Source organism: Rhea pennata, chromosome 10, assembly GCF_028389875.1.
Source record: "Rhea pennata isolate bPtePen1 chromosome 10, bPtePen1.pri, whole genome shotgun sequence".
NCBI classification, from domain to species: domain Eukaryota; kingdom Metazoa; phylum Chordata; class Aves; order Rheiformes; family Rheidae; genus Rhea; species Rhea pennata.
The window spans coordinates 105067-123124 of NC_084672.1; the positions used below are offsets into that span (position 1 = coordinate 105067).

At 39.6% G+C, this 18058-nt stretch overlaps 1 protein-coding gene across 4 annotated transcripts in view; it reads right to left on the reverse strand.

Annotated features, from left to right (window-relative positions):
- The window catches only part of IQGAP1 (IQ motif containing GTPase activating protein 1), a 76988-nt gene that overhangs the window by 22876 nt on the left and 36054 nt on the right, over positions 1–18058 (reverse strand). For all 4 annotated transcript variants that reach the window (XM_062584113.1, XM_062584109.1, XM_062584111.1 and 1 more), the window contains exons 11-19: positions 16286–16370; positions 15270–15433; positions 14735–14895; positions 14088–14212; positions 6936–7099; positions 4184–4274; positions 1523–1690; positions 995–1137; positions 448–618 (exon numbers count right to left, since the gene is read on the reverse strand). In XM_062584113.1, coding sequence (XP_062440097.1) covers positions 448–618; positions 995–1137; positions 1523–1690; positions 4184–4274; positions 6936–7099; positions 14088–14212; positions 14735–14895; positions 15270–15433; positions 16286–16370 — 1272 coding nt within the window. The remainder of the gene's footprint in view (positions 1–447; positions 619–994; positions 1138–1522; positions 1691–4183; positions 4275–6935; positions 7100–14087; positions 14213–14734; positions 14896–15269; positions 15434–16285; positions 16371–18058) is intronic.

An 18058-nucleotide genomic window follows, 5' to 3' on the forward strand; every position in this document is an offset into this window, starting at 1 on the left:
TCCTCCAAATCCCTGGAGGAATTAAAACAGGAGGACAGAAGGGGAATCTTAGTCTGGAATACTGAAAAATATATTGCTTCTTTTCAATTTGTCATGAATCACATTAGTAACTCATCACACTGTATTATCAGCATAAAGACAGGATATAATTGATACCGCCCTATTCTCAAAACACTGAACTGGTTAATAAAACGATGGAAAGATCTTCCTCATTTGTTCTTCTCCCTGCAATTCTGTCTGAGGATAATTTATTCATTTTATATCACATGCAAAAGCAAATCATATGCAAAAACTCATTGGGAAAAGGAAATATCTTTAGAAAACTTGCAAAATGAGGCGGAAATCACTGAGCACTATAATTGAATTGAACAGAAACAGTCAAAATGTGCACGTATAGAGAGCATCTGCAGAGTACAAGCCTCAAACAGAATTAAAGGACATCATTACCTGGATGCAAGTGATTGCTGGGACTTGTTTCTTCAAAAAATTCATTCTTGAGTTGAATTCCTGGCGAACAAGATATCCTCGACAGCAAGCCTGAAGTTTTGTAATCAGATTCTCATTGGCCAGCCACAGTTGTTCTCGGTTGTATGCAGCAGTGACTCCAGAGATAGTGCTCTAGATTAGTATTATGACAGGAAGAAGCAGCAGTTAAAAAAAAGAGAGAGAGAGAGAGAGAGAGAACTGGAACACAAGGAAAGTCGGGTTATATTAGCTTTCTGTACTGGGTACAAGAGAAACTTCCAAGTTGCTTTTTAGTGAACAGCAGCATCATGGTCATTTACCAAAAAGATTAATTTTCTGATATGAGACATGGAATTTTGACACAAAGTCTGATGATGCAAAATGAAAAAAAAATGAGTTACTAAGCTCGCTGACATTACATAGAAGACAATCTATTGCGTTAAAGCATTAGCTTTTCCAAGTTGCATTGAAGACTAGAAGGATGGGAACTTCAACTTTTCAGAGAAAGAATCTGTATTATCTACCCTACCTGTATCTCCTCCCGCAACAGCTGTGTATCATTTTGTACAAATCCGTCTGGTTCATCCCATCCTCCCTCTTTGGTCTGCAGGTTATGGTAATAATGATAGCCTCCTCTCACCCAATGTTTAACCCATTCACTGCTATTGCCCCCTAAGAACAGAAACCGCAGTGTAAGTCTCAAAAACAAATGTATTGTTTTTCCAGCTTACAAATATTACAATTAGGAAGTAAACATATGCAGATGCACCTTTCCCCAAACAAGAGGACATGCGTTTTTCTGAGATCCCAATGAACTAATATGGCAACTACCTAATGCAATACATTCTACAAATGGAAAAGATTCTACTATTTATTACTAGTGATATGTACTAGTAATATCTACTATTATTTTTTACTTTAGCTTACAAAGAAACCCCAATTTCCACCTAAAACACAAGACTTCTCCCAAGAGACTGATTTTTCTCTGGCTCCTGTTCTGCATGCAGTAATCTTGGATTTATTTGCTCTCACCAACAATAAGCTATTTGAGGTTCACCTGCTGCCCTTTTTCTTCTCTTGACTTCTGCCAGCTCTCGATGGTACGTCTCAGCACATTCAGGAGTGACTCCGTATAACCCAACATCCGGTGAGCGCAAAGCACTCAGGGTCAGGCTAATATCACCACGGTCTACTGCTTCATTAATGGCCAGAATTCCTAAGGAAACTGACAACACAAGGAAGCAGGTTACCTTGGCATTCAGGGGCTCAGTGATTCACAGCAAACAAAACAACGGAATGGAGGAAGGCAGTATGCACATGTGCACACACTAACAGTGTGCGTGTGCACTGCTGCATACAGGTGTGCCCGTGTTTGTGTACATGCAAATATAAATAAAATGCACACACACATAAGAGTGAGACATCTTGCAGTATAGAGGCATCTTGAGTATAGTGCATCCAGTCATACACAGCATGGTACCTCTGAGCACATTATTTGTGGGCCCTTCCATGTCCTGGTGTGATGCAAATTTAGCCACAATGTTTTGCTACATTTCATCCTTCCACCTAGCTCTACTCTGACAACAGTTTTAGTTGAGACAGCTTCTCCTGGCAGAGCCAAGCCACATTGCCTAACTGAATAAAAGGGTTTCTTTCAACGACTAGTACCATCCCCAGCAGTAACAGCAGCAGCGTGAATAAGTCGTAGATTGTAAACAAGTCAAAATCTGAAAAACTGGGGGCAGAGAAGGGCAAGAGATGAAGACGTAGGAAAGATGCAGTTTCATGGGTACTCAAGAACTGACTCAAAACCCAATATATTCGCAAGAGAAAAATGAGCAAAGGAATTAAACTATCACAGCAAAGATGAGCTATAGTAACTTTCAACATTAGATAATACTGCAAAAATGCCTGTTCAAGTATGGAAAACTACAGGTATTTGAAGTTTTTATTCAAGTTTAAGGGAACACAAGTAATCCTGCATTTGACCAAATGTTCCTTGGTATGATACTCAAGCTGCTGCCTTGCCCAGGTGCTCATGAGGGTGGGGAAATAGTGCGTTATACTGGTACTGCTGGGAACAAATACTAAGATGAAAAGGTAAAGCTCTGCTCTATCTCTTTTTTAGACAGTTAACAGCAGAATTCACTGACCAAATATTGGCATCAAAAACAAGTGAACCAGGCCATGTAGTAGGATAAAAACTGATAAAAACTAATTACTTTCATTTGAAACACAACATACCCACAGCTTTCTGTGCACCTGTTGTTTTTGCTCCCTTCTAGAACATCTATAAACAAAAAGGGACAAGGCACAAATATAAAAGCAAACTCATTTCTGAGTTAACAGAGTGAGGATGGGAGGAATCAACTGTGTTACAAAACCTACATAACTGACACACTGATGCATGAAGTACTTGGAGGGATCTCGGAGGTACTACAGTCCAACCTTCTGCTCAAAACAGCTAACTACAACACTGGATCAAGTTGCTCAGGGCCTTGCCTGAAAATTTGAATTTTGAAAAATGTCAAAGGACAGAGATTCCACAACTTCTCTGAACCAGCTGTTCAAGAAGGAAGATAGCACCATCTCCAAAACAATTCCAGACTCAGATTAAACTTTTCAGTTTCCAGTACAGTTAGATGCCTAGACGAAGCAAAATTGGAAGGGAATAATCATGCATCTTTGGAAAACTTTAAGCATCAGTGTAATATCAAATTAGAAGTCTAGAAAATGGAAAATAAAGAATCTTATCAACACACCAGAGATGAAGATGCAGAATAAAGAAAAATAAGGTCACTATAAAGAAAGAAAACAATCAGTTCACTAATGCTGCACAAATCAAGCAAAGCAAGCTAGCAGGTACAGATATTAAATGGAACAGCAAATTAGAGATTTAGGATAAATAGAATAATATCATATTGGAAAAACATATAAAAATAAGCTGTCTGAAACAAGTGGTACCCAGCAAACAAACAGCATTCACAGGGAACAGATGAGCAGAAAGAGGGCGGAAATTAAAACCAAACAGACCGCAACAAAAAACCTCATCTTATTACGAAGAAAACTTCCATCAGGAACAACAACAAAATTAGTTTATTGCTTCTGGAGGCAGAAAATAATATTATAATAAGACTAGGATGTAATGATAGGTTGGTCAGTTCACCACAAACTGCAATAAGGAGGAAAGGTGGATATCACTGATGTGTACAGTGGTCTGTATTTTAAAAAGGTCTGATGTAGTCTAGAAACACTTGATAGAACTGAGACAAAACAACAATACACCACACAAATAATAAGCTAATGTGCAGCAGACAATAACATGTAAGTTGTGCACATGCACATTCTCACCACTTAGCTACCAACCCACAGGAGATACACAATTAGCTACAAACACTAATCTTCTTCACAGAGATTTGTCCAATGAGCTAACATGCTCACAGGCAAAACCAGAAAAATGATATATATATTAAAAAAATAAATAAATTAATAAAAAAAAAGAGAGAGAGAGAGAGAGAGAGAGAAGTTGAGTGAGAAATTCAACATATAAAGAATTTGACATCCATTCCTCAAAGAAAAATTACCACATCCAAAGCACAAAAGTGTAATCGACTTCCTTTGCCTATTTACATGGCATTTTTAGCTCTGAACCTTTCCCTAGGTAACTAGTATTTGGTTGATAGCAGGGATGAATTGAAATATTTACTACAATACTTACATCTCTGGGACTCCTCTGTGTCCTTGTTAGCCCTATGAATCCCATCCTGAATTTCATCTAGCCAAAGTACAGCTGTCTCATCCTGAGTGTCCTAAAGAGAATTATGAGGAAAAAAGCAGTCATCTTCACTGTATTTTTGTGAAGTGGAATAATCTATACTCAGTAACAGACAATACATCAGTTTTCAGTATCAAAGGGAAAGAGAAGCATTTCAATATCTTTCTAATTGATTTCACCACAAAGACATCATGTGTTTTTGTGACCAGCAAAGACTACTACAGCATTACCAGACCCAATACCGCCTCTCAGACAAAAACCAGTCCTAAAGCCATATTTACTAATAAGATATGACCTTTCAGGAAAATAAGTTAGCTCTTTTACCAGAACACAGATACAAAGAGTTCTTAGAACAAAAAGGTACCAATTTGTGCGCAGCAGCTGAAAGCTCTGGGTAACTAGTGACACATTAGACTGTTCTGGTCTCTATCCATAAAAATTCACATCATTGTACAAACTGGAGGACCAAAAAGCATTGTACATATTGTGGCTGGATGTAAATATATAACACTAAAAGCTACGCTACAAGTCTGTTTTAACAGATTGCTCATTATGGAATAGTTATTACACAGTATCCTGTATTTTGTCAGAGTGTCGAAGAAACCCAATAAACTAAGCTTACATGCAGAAGTTTGAGAAAAAGAAAAGAGACAAAAGTTTGGCAAGTCCCAAAACATACAAAAAGAACAATGATTCAGCAGTTGCCAAGCATAGCTTGTCTCCACCCATTGTTGCTTCCTGTAGGTAATTACTATAAGAAATCATAATAAGCAACTGCGACCCTCTCTAACAACAGTTGTTGTACAAACAGAACACAGGAAACATTTGCTTCTGGTACGCAGTAATAACCACACAGCATGAAAAAACACTATTTGGAGTATTAAAGAGCTTTAGGGCCAGACTGAACATAAGCATTTCCTAAACACATTCTCTACATTTTTCCCATCATATCTGTGGGTTTGAAATTGATATCCTTAATGATCTTTCATTCAAGAGACGAATGTATCCGATACAGGAAGATTTCATACGAAAGCCCAGATAGTCCCAAGAGAGTATCAGGAAGACAAAATTCTGGGCTGAGGTGGGGTGGGGGGAATCATCAAAGAAACAGCTTTCTCTATTGTAGTCTCTACTCACAGAAGTCAACTCACAGACCATCAAAACCATCCTGTGCTTTTCCACTCTTTTTCTGCTGAAGGCTTTCAGGCAGGTGCACACAGCACATCATATCACAGGGTCTACCTTTTTTGTACTTAGCCCATGAAAAACATGTATCATACAACGCTCCACCGCTCACACAAGGAGCTGAGGAGTGCCTTCACTGCCAACTATAATCCTTCCCAGTCTTGAGGTTCAGAAATTACTAGTTGGTAAGTAACTTAAGATTGACTTAAGGTTGATTCAAGATTGTGACCATTTTCTCCAAAACATCTTTTGGTAAAATAATCTCAGAGTTTCTGAAACTACTGCAATGCTGCTGGGAGGAGCCCTGAATTTAACATATGCCTAAATAAGGTAATTTCACACCAACTGACATTCCCAGCCCCCAGCAAAAACCTGAGTGCACACTTTAAAAAGTTCATTATTTCATTCTGACTCAGCAGGAAGAAATGCTTCAGCACAAAATGGGTTCCTGAGGAACATTAACCCTTTCAAGTCCCTTTTTAAGGAAGCTGCTCAGTGATCTTCATCAGTAATGTATTCAGTTTTCAGCTATTGCCATTATGTGAGTTTACATTTACTGAAAAAAAGAAAGATCAGCCCAAGATAGCTCTTAGTCTAAATGTAGAATTCTGTACAAGCTCAAAGCAGAAAAGGCTACCGAAAGCAGAAAAGTTGGCTACTTCTTTGGAATTAGATGAGTAAAATAAAAATTAGCCTTTCATCCACACTACTCAAAAATTAGCAGTGCATATGTATGCGTGCACACACACACACGATCATCCTCCTTCCTAAATCCAGTAAGATGAGACATGCTCTTCTTTTCCCTATCTCCACCTTAATATTTAGCCAGTTACCCAATAGCAACTCTTTAGAAAAGGATAGCCACTCTCAGCTAACAATATAGACAACTACCACCAAAATTATCCTTATCAAGAAAAGCCTCACCAGGTGAACAGTAAGGATTGGTATACTTTTGGCCAGTAGCACTATATCTGCCTCACTTCTTTCTCCAAACTCATCACTAAATAGATTCTTCATTTTCAGAAACTTACCCCCCCCCCATAAAAGTGTATACAACAATTCCTCCAGACAACATCTTACATAAAGGACTCTCTAAAAAAACAAAACAAAATAAAAAAGTTTTAAGGTTGCAAGGGAGTTATTTTCAGAAGTTCAGATCTACTAGAATTAACATGATCTCCCTGTGAATATAGAAGAGGCAGTCATTAATTACATATTATTTCTCTCCAAACAAGATCTTTCTCTCATTGGGATTGTAGCAAAATATTTCATGCAGTTAATATCCTTACAGTCATCTCCATAGTTCGTGAACATGCACAGAATCTGCCTGCAAATCTCTTTTTCTCTAGCATAGAAAGTTCTAGACTGACTGGGTGAGATCTGTTAAACACATGCAGAAGGCCCAGCTCTCCACTTCCAGTTTTGTTTCCTGGATTTCTGGACTCCTGCTGCGATAATCACACCACATAGATAGCAAGGCTTTTCATGAGATGCATTTAATTTCACTCACCTGTGCTTTCTCTCTCTTGGCTCGAAGTAGTGTATCCTGATAGTGCTGTGCTACTTTTGGGGTTACACCCTCCAATTTTGCTGCAGGAATCTGTAAGGCTTGAATTGTCTTTTTGGTGTCTCCCTCATCTAGAGCTTCATTGATAAGTCCAATTGCCAAAATCCCTGGGGATGAAAGGGTGGGGGGAGAAGTATAAAGATCCATTTCTAGTTAACAAAAAGAATCACAAGCAATGCTCCAAAAAGTGCAATTAAGTCTTTCAAAACCAAATATCAGCCAAGAACTATAACATTGTTAATAGAAAACAATTTTTACTAGTTAAGAAAGCAAGACTATTTTTTCACTTTAAAGTGGCCATTAAATGTATGGGCACTGTAATAAAAACCTAATCACTCAGGGAGACCATATGAAGGGTCATAACAGAGTCCTCAGGCATTCAGCTCAGAATTGTGAGAAGAGACAACTATCAAACCCCCAAATGGCTAAAGTTCACAGGTTACAGGTTTCCAAGATACTGGCTTCTCTGAAGAGAAATCTACACAGCTGAAGACTTGCATGAAATACAATTTAAAAATACAGTAACTTCACATTTTAGAAATCTACTTTACTGACTATATATAGCGTTAATTATGTTACTAGAGATGCAGATACTATTCAAGTACAGTTCCATTCAGCTAAATAAATAGCTTATGGTTAGTTACATGGGAACAGAGTCTACATCATCCATGCCCTATTAACAGCAACTGACAGTAATTTAGGTTGGAACAGACCACTGGAGGTCATCTAGTTCAATTCCCTGCTCACACCAAATCATGGTTTGATCACTGCGAAACAAAGAGGTCTTTAACAGAAAAGAAAGTAAGGAACTCAGCGTGGTGTTTTTCAACTTTCGTCAATTCGTCCAAGGACCATGACTTTGTTCTACACATGGAGAGAGAATCACAGAACTAGCACTTACATGAAAAACAGAACATTTTAGCATAGAATGGCTATTTGGATGGAGATGAGATTAAGAAAAACAATAAATTGAGAACACTACAAGAACCAGGAGTACTAATACACTGGCATGGTTGCCTGTCAAACAGCATCATTTAAACATTTAATCTCCTTCAGATCCCAGGGAAGTGCTTCATGAAAACAAAATTAATTTGAAAGGAATAACAGGAAGACACATAGCCCAGAACTTCACCAACTGTGATATTTTTCATCAGTTCTCACCAAATTTCAGGTAACTTTTTAACTGGATATGACATGCAGCTCATTTGACCACAGACACAAGACGAGATAAATAGAACAGACACAAGATGAGATAAACAGATGTAGGGGGATAAACATTATTGGAGATCCACTGAAACCTTCAGTGCAAGAGTCTAGTCTGACCACTCACACAGCGCAAGTCACGGGTTCTCAGATCTGTCCCCTATCTGGGTATGCTTCTAAGAACTAATCTGAGTGCACTCTTCAGTAAAATTCTGTATGACAGAACTCACTACAGTTCCCAATCAGCTGTCTCAAGTGGTTAACTAACTTCAAAACAAAAAATTCCATCAAGCTTTTTTCTCACTTTAATTTCTCTAGTTTCAGTTTCCAGACTGGTACAAATTTACTTGTGGGAAGACCTCTTTTAGAGAACTGGGACACAAACTTCTAGCACTTACTGCTTCCAAAATGCCTAGCTTTTATGCTAAAACGAGAGCACACTTTGTCATCATCACAATGTGACTATCACCCACTTTTCTCCGATCAGAATTACTTAGAGATGTCAATAATACAGAAAAAGAAGAAATGTTAACTACCTGGTAGCAAACAGAGGCTACCAGTAGAATTCTTTTGCTATTAATTTACTTCATCCCCTTCCAATTACCCTCCACTTCCTTCTTTTGCATACTCTTTTTTAATACACTCTTTTACTTTTCCTGTGAGGCTGGGTTGCTAGTGAAATATTTTTATTTCATTCTCAATTACCCTTATTCTTCTAATTCATTTTGTTCTTTCATGTAAATTATTTGTTTTGTAAAACTCAGCCCTGTAAAAACCCCACATATCCATGCTACCATACTACAGCTAATTCTGTGCTCACAGACATGTTAGTGAACCATAATCATCTGCAAAGACTTCCATGATAAGCTTCTTATTGATCAAGATGAGAAAGATTGCAGACAGAAATCTTTGGTTTTGTTATAGAAAACCATAGGATAGGACTGGATGGAGCATCTACGTATCCTCTGATTTATTCGCTGCTCCACTGTTTTTGGCAGCAAAGTAAGTTAAAAATTCCAAGGACGTCTGAGTAGAGAATAGTACCACAGAGGCCACTTAAAGTGACATCCCTTTCTTCCTCCTCCTCAATTCTATAGTGGATTTCTTCCGTAATTTCTCTACTGTTCTTTATTATGATTTGACTGCCTATCACATATATAAACAAATACCTGATTGTATGCTTTCTCTTGGAGCATCAAATAATATCTATTATTTGCTCTCAAAATTGCTAATAACTCAGATCTTCCAATTACATTTCCATATTACTAACTAGATAAAATTTGTCCAATCTGACCTGTTAACCAGTTTCTCGGAACTGATGCATAGGCCATAACAGAATTTCTTTTCTCTGCATCTCTTGGATATAGCCTCTTCTTTATTCCTCTCTATATTATCTTAGATTTTAAAATGTTTTCATTTTGCTTTCTTTGTTCTTAATTTGACAGCCTTCCAGGTCACGTAGGCAGACAATGGTACAGACTGCTTGCTCCCTCTCACAGCTTGCATACATTCATCTTAAAACATACTCTTCTCCCTAGAAACCCCCAGAAAACCTGGGATTACTTGCTCTGAGGAAGACTAAGGAAGAGCAGATATCATATCTGTTCAACCTAGGAAAGGGAACAGAAGATAAACAGGAATTTTATTTGATTTGTTTGCTAATGTGGGCAAGAGAAGACTACTCCATGATACAGTAATATGTTAGAGCTCCTCACTAGAAAGTAACTACTGAATTTGAAATCATTTACCAGGATAATGGAAGGGGAAAAACATATGCTTGTATGGTTTCAGAACTTTCTCAAATTTATGCATAGACAGGAGATAAAAGTGTCCTTGCATGAGGGTATATACCAAGCACCAAAAGATGAAAGAATTAAGACATTTCCCATGAGAATAGCTTTTGTCATTACAGGACTTCCTGTAACTTTCATTAAAGAATATGGAGTGCTATAAGAAGCAGGATATTGGACTACATGAACTTTTATGCTTCTGCAGTGATCTCTTATATGCACAAAATACTGTAGAGCTACTGTCTTGGTGCGTGCATATGCCTATCTCAGTCTACGTGCATGTGTGGTTTCAACATATCTGCTCACATGACCCAAACAGGAAACCCAGAGCCTATTGGAGATCCAGGAAGCAAGCTAATCAAGACAGCAAGTTCTTAAATTAAAATCTAATTCTCTCTAGATTATAAGAAGTCTTTTCAAAGTGAAACAAAGCTCAGCAACTATGCAACGAGCAATATCAGAAGATACTCGCTTGTCTCAGCATCCACTGATGAGCTTAATCTTCATCTCCACATTCGCGACAAACCTTTTCCCTCCTATCACATAAGGCATTGAGTTAAATATTAAGAAGACAGCTTGAATGTCTAGATTATACTACTTGCATATACAGGATGTTTTCAGGACTAGTTATAATCGAAAATTACAGTTCCTTTATGGAACTCAACAAAAATTAATAGAAAATGACACTAGGTAGTACAGAACCTCACAAGGAGCTACCTGAGAATAGCTTACTTAATTGTGCTAGGACTCCTCTATTTCCATTCTGGATTTCAGTCAACTAAAACTGTCTTGGAGAACAGAAAGTTTACCCCATTTTCTGTTTTGCTGGTATTTTCACCATTATGCCCAATGTCAGTCTTTCATCACTGCTAAAAAGAGAGACACTTAATAGCGTAAGCAGTACCTTAAGTACTTAAACTGAAATTTAAAAAATGTAGAAATAGAAGTAGAAATTAGGTAAACACCAACTCACATTTCTCAGTTTGCAGCAGGAATTCCCTTCTTGATTATTTTAGTTAAGAAATCTAATACTGGCACTTGCTGGTGTGTTTAAAATTGTTATAAAGGTTTTGTTTATACATGCTCTTTCTCTACTCATCAACAGGTCAGTTACCAGGCAATTCAGCTTTTGTAGACCCTAGTTCTAACAACTAGCAGTCATACACAGCTTTAAAACAGAAAATAAAGGCTTCTAAATTTCTTTACAGAACTAGTTGCAAACAAACAACTTTTGAAATGAGCAAAACTTTCCATTTCAATTCTGACTTGAGATTTGAATCCCAACACCTGGAACATAAACTTTTTAGTAAGGACAAAGATTTGAATACATAAGTGAAAAATCAACATTTTAAACCCAACTTTTTTGGTTATTGCTGTTTGAGTTATGACTTAACTAATATGAAAAAACATATTTCTTTGATGCTGTTTTTGCCTCACTGATCTTCAAAGAAGCTGTAGCTTGGAAGCAGTGTTAATACAGCCAGGAGTTAAAGGACTGCAAATAAAACCTGGAAGTGTATTCATTTCTCTGTTGTTTATTCAAGCTCCTTATCCACCATACAAATGCATCTGAAAGACCATTAGATCTAAGAGTCATTGACACAGAGATGACTTGCAGATAGAGTAGGGAAAGAGGAGAGGGGGATCCTGGACTGAGTTTGTGGAACTTTTACTAAATACTGGAGAGGGAAAAAAGGCCCATTCAAAAGAGGGATCAGAAGAGAGAAGAAAACCTGTACAGGGCAGAAATTATAGCCAAAGAGTACAAGATTGCAAGAAAAATAACTTCTACTGAAGGCAGCATATAAAGGCGAAGGAACATGGAGTACTTCAAGATTTGGCTACAATGAACTCATTAGAGATTTTGGCAATACTAGTTTTAATTAAGTTTGAGGGATAGAGGCCAAATTTAAAAATATTTGAGACTAATGCTAGACACTGATGGCAGACAGCAGATGTCTATAGAAAGGATAGCAAAATGCATTGGAGCAATTCATAGGATCAGTACGGTTGGAAGGGACCTCTGGAGATCATCTAGCCCAACCTCCCCGCTCAGCAGAGTCACCTAGAGCATGTTAGACAGGGTCGCGTCCAGGCAGGCCTTGAAGATCTCCAGAGAAGGAGACTCCACATCCTCTCTGGGCAACCTGTGCCAGTGCTCCGTCACTCTCACAGTGAAGAAATTCCCCCTCGCATTCAGGCAGAACTTCCTGTGCTTCAATTTCTGCCCATTGCCTCCTGTCCTGTCACATGGGGCAACTGAAAGGAGTTTGTCCCCATCCTCTTGACACCCTCCCTTCAGGTACTTAGACACATTGATAAGATCCCCCCTCAGTCTTCTCCTCCCCAGGCTGAAGAGGCCCAGCTCTCGCAGCCTTTCCTCGTAGGGCAGGTGCTCCAGCCCTCTGATCATCTTTGTAGCCCTCCGCTAGACTCTCTCCAGTAGATCCAGGTCTCTCTTGTAGTGGGGAGCCCAGAACTGGAGGCAGTACTCGAGATGAGGCCTCAGCAGGGCTGAGTAGAAGGGCAGGATCACCTCCCTCAACCTGCTGGCAACACTCTTCCTAGTGCACCCCAGGATACCGTTGGCCGCCTTGGCCACAAGGGCCCATTGCAGGCTCATGGTCAGCTTGTCCAACAGCACTCCCAGGTCTTTCTCCGCAGAGCTGCTCTCCAGAAGGTCAGCCCCCAGCTTGTACTGGTGCCTAGGGTTATGTTTCCCTAGGTGCAGGACTCTGCACTTGCCCTTGTTGAACCTCGTGAGGTTCGTCTCCGCCCAGCTCTCCAGCCTGTCCAGGTCTCTCTGAAGGGCAGCACAGCCTTCAGGTCTATCAGCCACTCCTTCCAGCTTGGTATCATCAGCAAACTTGCTGAGGAGGCACTCCATCCCCTCATCCAGGTCACTGATGAAAAAGTTGAACAGGATGGGACCCAGCACCGAGCCCTGGGGGATGCCACTAGCCACAGGCCTCCAACTAGACTGCACGCCACTGATGACGACCCTCTGAGCTCCGCCTTTCAGCCAGTTCTCAATCCACCTCACTGGCCACTCGTCTAACCCACACTTCCTGAGCTTACGTAAGAGGATGTTATGGGAGACAGTGTCTAAAGCCTTGCTGAAGTCAAGGTACACAACGTTCACTGCTCTCCCCTCATCTACCCAGCCAGTCATTCCATCATAGAAGGCTATCAGATTGGTTAAGCAGGATTTCCCCTTGGTGAATTCATGTTGGCTACTCCTGATCACCTTCTTTTCCTCCATATGTCTGGAGATGACGTCCAGAATGAGCTGTTCCATCACCTTTCCAGGGATGGAGGTGAGGCTGACCGGCCTGTAGTTGCCTGGGTCTTCCTTCTTGAAGACTGGAGTGACACTGGCTTTCCTCCAGTCCTCAGGCACCTCTGCAGTTCTCCACGACCTTTCAAAGATGATGGAGAGCGGCTTGGCAACAACACCCGCCAGCTCCCTCAGTACCCGTGGGTGCATCCCATCCGGGCCCACGAATTTGTGGATTTCTAGCCTGCCCAGAAGGTCTCTAATCATATCCTCCTCAACCAAAGGAAAGTCTTCCCTTCTCTCGACTTTCTCCCTCACATCCAGGCTGCAGGATTCATGAGGGCTGCCCTTAGCAGTGAAGACTGAAGCAAAGAAGGCATGCAGTAATTCTGCCTTCTCTGCATCCCTTGTCACCAGGGGCCCTGCCCCATTCAGTAGCGGGCCCACATTTTCCCCAGTCCTCCTCTTGCTGCTGATGTATTTGAAGAAGCCCTTCCTATTGTCCTTGACATCCCTTGCCAGATTTAATTCCAACTGGGCCTTAGCCTTCCTCGCAGCAGCTCTACATACTGACGAACATGCTGTTTTAAGATACAGATGGCAACACTAAAAATACTCCTGAATGCTTTATCTATCAACAGTTCTGCTACAGGACTCCGTTAACAACAGACCATCAAATCTTTCTCATACTAGGTTCTTCCCAGATATACAGTGTATGATACAACTGCGAGTCCATCATCAACAACTTTTGGTATTGATGCACCTAGGTTTAACGCTCTTTAAAATCTCAAGTCAATCTAGCATGAATTAAGCAGAACAACTTACTTTCATGTTCTTCGTGCACTACTATGTTCACACGATCAACACATGACTGGATATCATTCCATGTGATAAATTCGTTTCCTTCTATACGTGTCTGAGCTTTTAGCTTCATCAAATCATCAATGTATCTGTCAAAGAAAAAACAAAAACAGCAACAAACATCACACCCGAGCAAGCCGGACAGGGACCACACAATACAGTGTGAAGACCATACACAAAATGGAAGAGGTAACATAAGGGTTGAAATGAAGCAAATGCAAAAAGAGGGAAGAAAACAAAGATGAAAGGCTGTATACAGGATAGGACAGCCCAAACAAATGCAAGAAGAGTGAAATAAGCGACAAAAGCACTAAAACACCAAATGAGGGATCAGGGTAAAGGATTCTGTGGGTTGAACTGGGTGAGTACCAGTGACAACCAAAAAGTATTTGAACACAACTTTAGTGTGAAATCTGAGAGGAGGCTTCACGAGAGAGCAGAGAAATCAGACCAATATGAAGTGATAACAGCAAAAACAAGACAAAAGGACTAAAAAAGATGAAATCAAAGCTGTGACAAATAATGTATAAAGAACCTAAAGGGTAAGAAAAAAAATCAAAAAGTCAGATATTAAAATATTAAAGGCAGATATGACTCTTGGAAATACCCACCTCTGGGAGTTTTCATCCTCAATGTTAGTGAGTCCTGTGACTGGACTGCTCAGCTGTTTCCAGGCTGTATTCACATCCCCTGAATCCAAAGCCCTATTAATGAGGGCCACAGAAGACAGCATCTCTACAGCAACAGATAGTTCTGGATGGGTGAGGTTACCCTGCATACAAAGAGGACAACAAATTCATTATACTCACCTGTCACAAACTACTGCTGTATGTAAAACACAAGAGAGTAGTTGTCAGAATAGGGATGTAAGAGACAAAACAGAAGGACAACCAGTATGATGCTGAAGTGGAAAAGTGAGTATCATGAACAAAACCAGAATGCCAAGCAAGAGAGTAAAACAGAATCTTACAGTGCTGAATAGCTCAAGACATATGGATTAAACACCACATCGAAAAAGACTGAACATCAGTGCAGCTCTATGAATCCTCAAAATGGGTTTGTTCCAGAGAACGTTTAACAAGCCAGACAAGGTGGCCCCTATGATCCACATCTATTTCTAGAAATAAGTGAGAATGTGGTACTTACTTCAGGGCTCTGTTGCTGCAAGGTGGCCAGCTCCTTTTGGTAAAGGTCTGCAGCAAATGGATAAACCTCTGGTAGCTGGGCCTCTGGATTCATTAACTCTGCCACAGTCTTCTCAGCATCACCCGTTCGAATTGCAGAATTAATTCTGGCCACTGCTGCCAGCCCTAGAAGTTCAAAGAAGAGGCAGCACAAAGAATCAGGAAAGCGAATTCCCTAATAATGAGAGTACTTTTACTCCACTTAGTAGTCAGATACCTGATAACAATAATAAAATCCCTTAGCTATAGGAAATGACTGACATTCTTTGATCTGTGCTTCCCAAGTTAGCCTTCCATTGCTGCAGACAAATAGACCACATAATCCTTTCTTTAAATGATTATTTTTTAAAACCTGTTCACCTTTTTGCTTGGCTAATCTATCAGAGGATTGTTTTTCTATTTCAGTCTTCTGATAGTCAGAAGCCTCTGAATTGCCAATATTTTCCATGGACAGTTAATAACAACTTTTCTCTCTCTGTCTTGTGTCTATACTCATCAAAGCTATAAGGGGTACTTTGTAGCATATACACTTTGGCTACCATTAAACTAGCTGAGGTAGGTAAACAAATGCTGAGCAAGTGAGGTATTTCAAAGATAGTTTCCAGTTATTAAACATCCACTATTTTCCTTGTGTAATCTAAACACTGTATCCCTGGATCTCTAATAGCCTTATTTCTACCTATTGCAAATTGAACCAATCACTCTTGGGCAGCCAGAACTGAGATAACTCAACAATTTAGCATACAGAAACAGCTAAAAGTTCTGTAGATCAACCCAAATAATAGCTGGAGAAAAAACACTAAAATAATCATGGAAACTATATCTATTTAATGTTCTTAGTAGCCAAGATACTTGAAGAACATTCATAATGGTCTGAGACCTGATATATCCCCACACAGACACAAATTGTTGTGCTGTCTCATCTTTCTGATCATATCCCATAATTACTTTGCTGCAGCAATTTCTGCTGATGCTTACTTTGCTGATACTGTTGTGCTGCACTGTTAGCAGCATCCACTCCCAACTGCAACTCTTCCTTCTGCAGAGGACCTGTAAGGCCAGCCTGGGAAAAAACAAACCACAGACCAGGGAAGGGAAATGTCAGCTCATTCACACAGGTCAGAGAAAAAGAGAGGGGGGGAAAAAAAGCAGCTTTTCCTTAGAGTACTTTAGTGTCACAGCCTCTGCACAGAATGCCACACATATGCTGGAGACAGAAATTCCACACTAGATACTCTATATAGATACTATAGTGAAAGACCATGTGGCTACAACCTAATGCCATTTAGAGTATTAGAAGTACAGTCCCACAAACACACCAATTGTTAAATGAAAGACCTGACTTCCAAAATTATGGAACATTTAATACAAAGGGGACAACTATGTGAGAAAAGGCTCACTGAAATGAGGTGTGTGCTGGAGAAAAGTTAGCACTTACATAGTTTTGCCATGAATCCAAACATCAGTTAGTGTTCTGTTTTTTCTCTGAGCAAAAGAAGCTATTGTAACATCAAAAACTGACATTGTGTAGTTTTGGCTTTATATATATATATGTATATATGTATGTGTATATATACACACACACACATATACATACATATATACACACACATATATGTGTATGTATATACACAAACACACACACACCCCTTCTTGGACTGTATAGTACCACATGAACACAAACAGAAAACGAGATTGAACAATATAAGAGCAGGAGGACTTTCAGAACCTAAGTACTAGCTGTACAGGCAACAACCTTTTGTAACATAGAGTAAAGATGATTATTCTCCAGAAACAGCAAGAGACCAGATTTATATTTTGAGATATTTCAACTGTTTTTTGAAGAATTTGCAATCTGGCTTTGCAGTTTAGAAAACAGCTGCCTAAACTAAAATGTTTGGTAAAAACATTCACAGTCTTATTTCATGACTAGAGGCATCTTTGAACAACTAGAGAGTGCTTCCTATGTCAAAGCTTGACAGTACATTTAAAAAAGCCCACATTTGTCCTATCTTGTCTGAACTGTAGGTCTCAAGGAACATCACTTTTTAAGACCTTCCTTCAGAGATAAGTGACAAATCTTCTGACTAGCAGGAGCTGCTGAGCTATGTCCATGCTGTACAAAAGGCCGTCACTTAATTGCATTACAGCAACAAACACATCATTCAGCTTCTTCATTAATGTAAAGTCCCAAGTAAGGGACAACCACAAAGCATGGCAGTGGATTCTGGCTGATGAAATCATCATTCCAAAACAACATTATTTTAACAAATTATATTTGAGGAAAATTATTCAGCTATCAATCAACTGAATCTAACATCATTTAAAAAAAAAAAAAAAAAACCCACTCTACACACACACACACAAAAGCATGGTTCTGACTTTGTTTCAGATTCGAGGAGCCTGCTGAACACAAAAGTCAATCTGCACTCTAGTGGAAAAAGCTGTAACATTCTGGGGAAGAAGTGTATCAGACATGCAATAGATTGATCGACTTAAGCAGACACAGATTTTGGGGGGGGGGGGGGGCAAGGAGGAGAACATGTTAAGTTAATTGGGCTGTTCATCTCAATGAGCCCAGTGCAGACCTTCTCCAAAGTCAGTATATGTCAGATCACATGAGGCAGGTACAGTCACACAGCTGTGTAGGTCTCATACCCCTCCTCATCGCAACTGTATCTAGTCCTGTGCTGAAACAAATTCAGAAATTGTATGACAGGAGCTGAATCGACTGAACTGCACCTAAGTTTT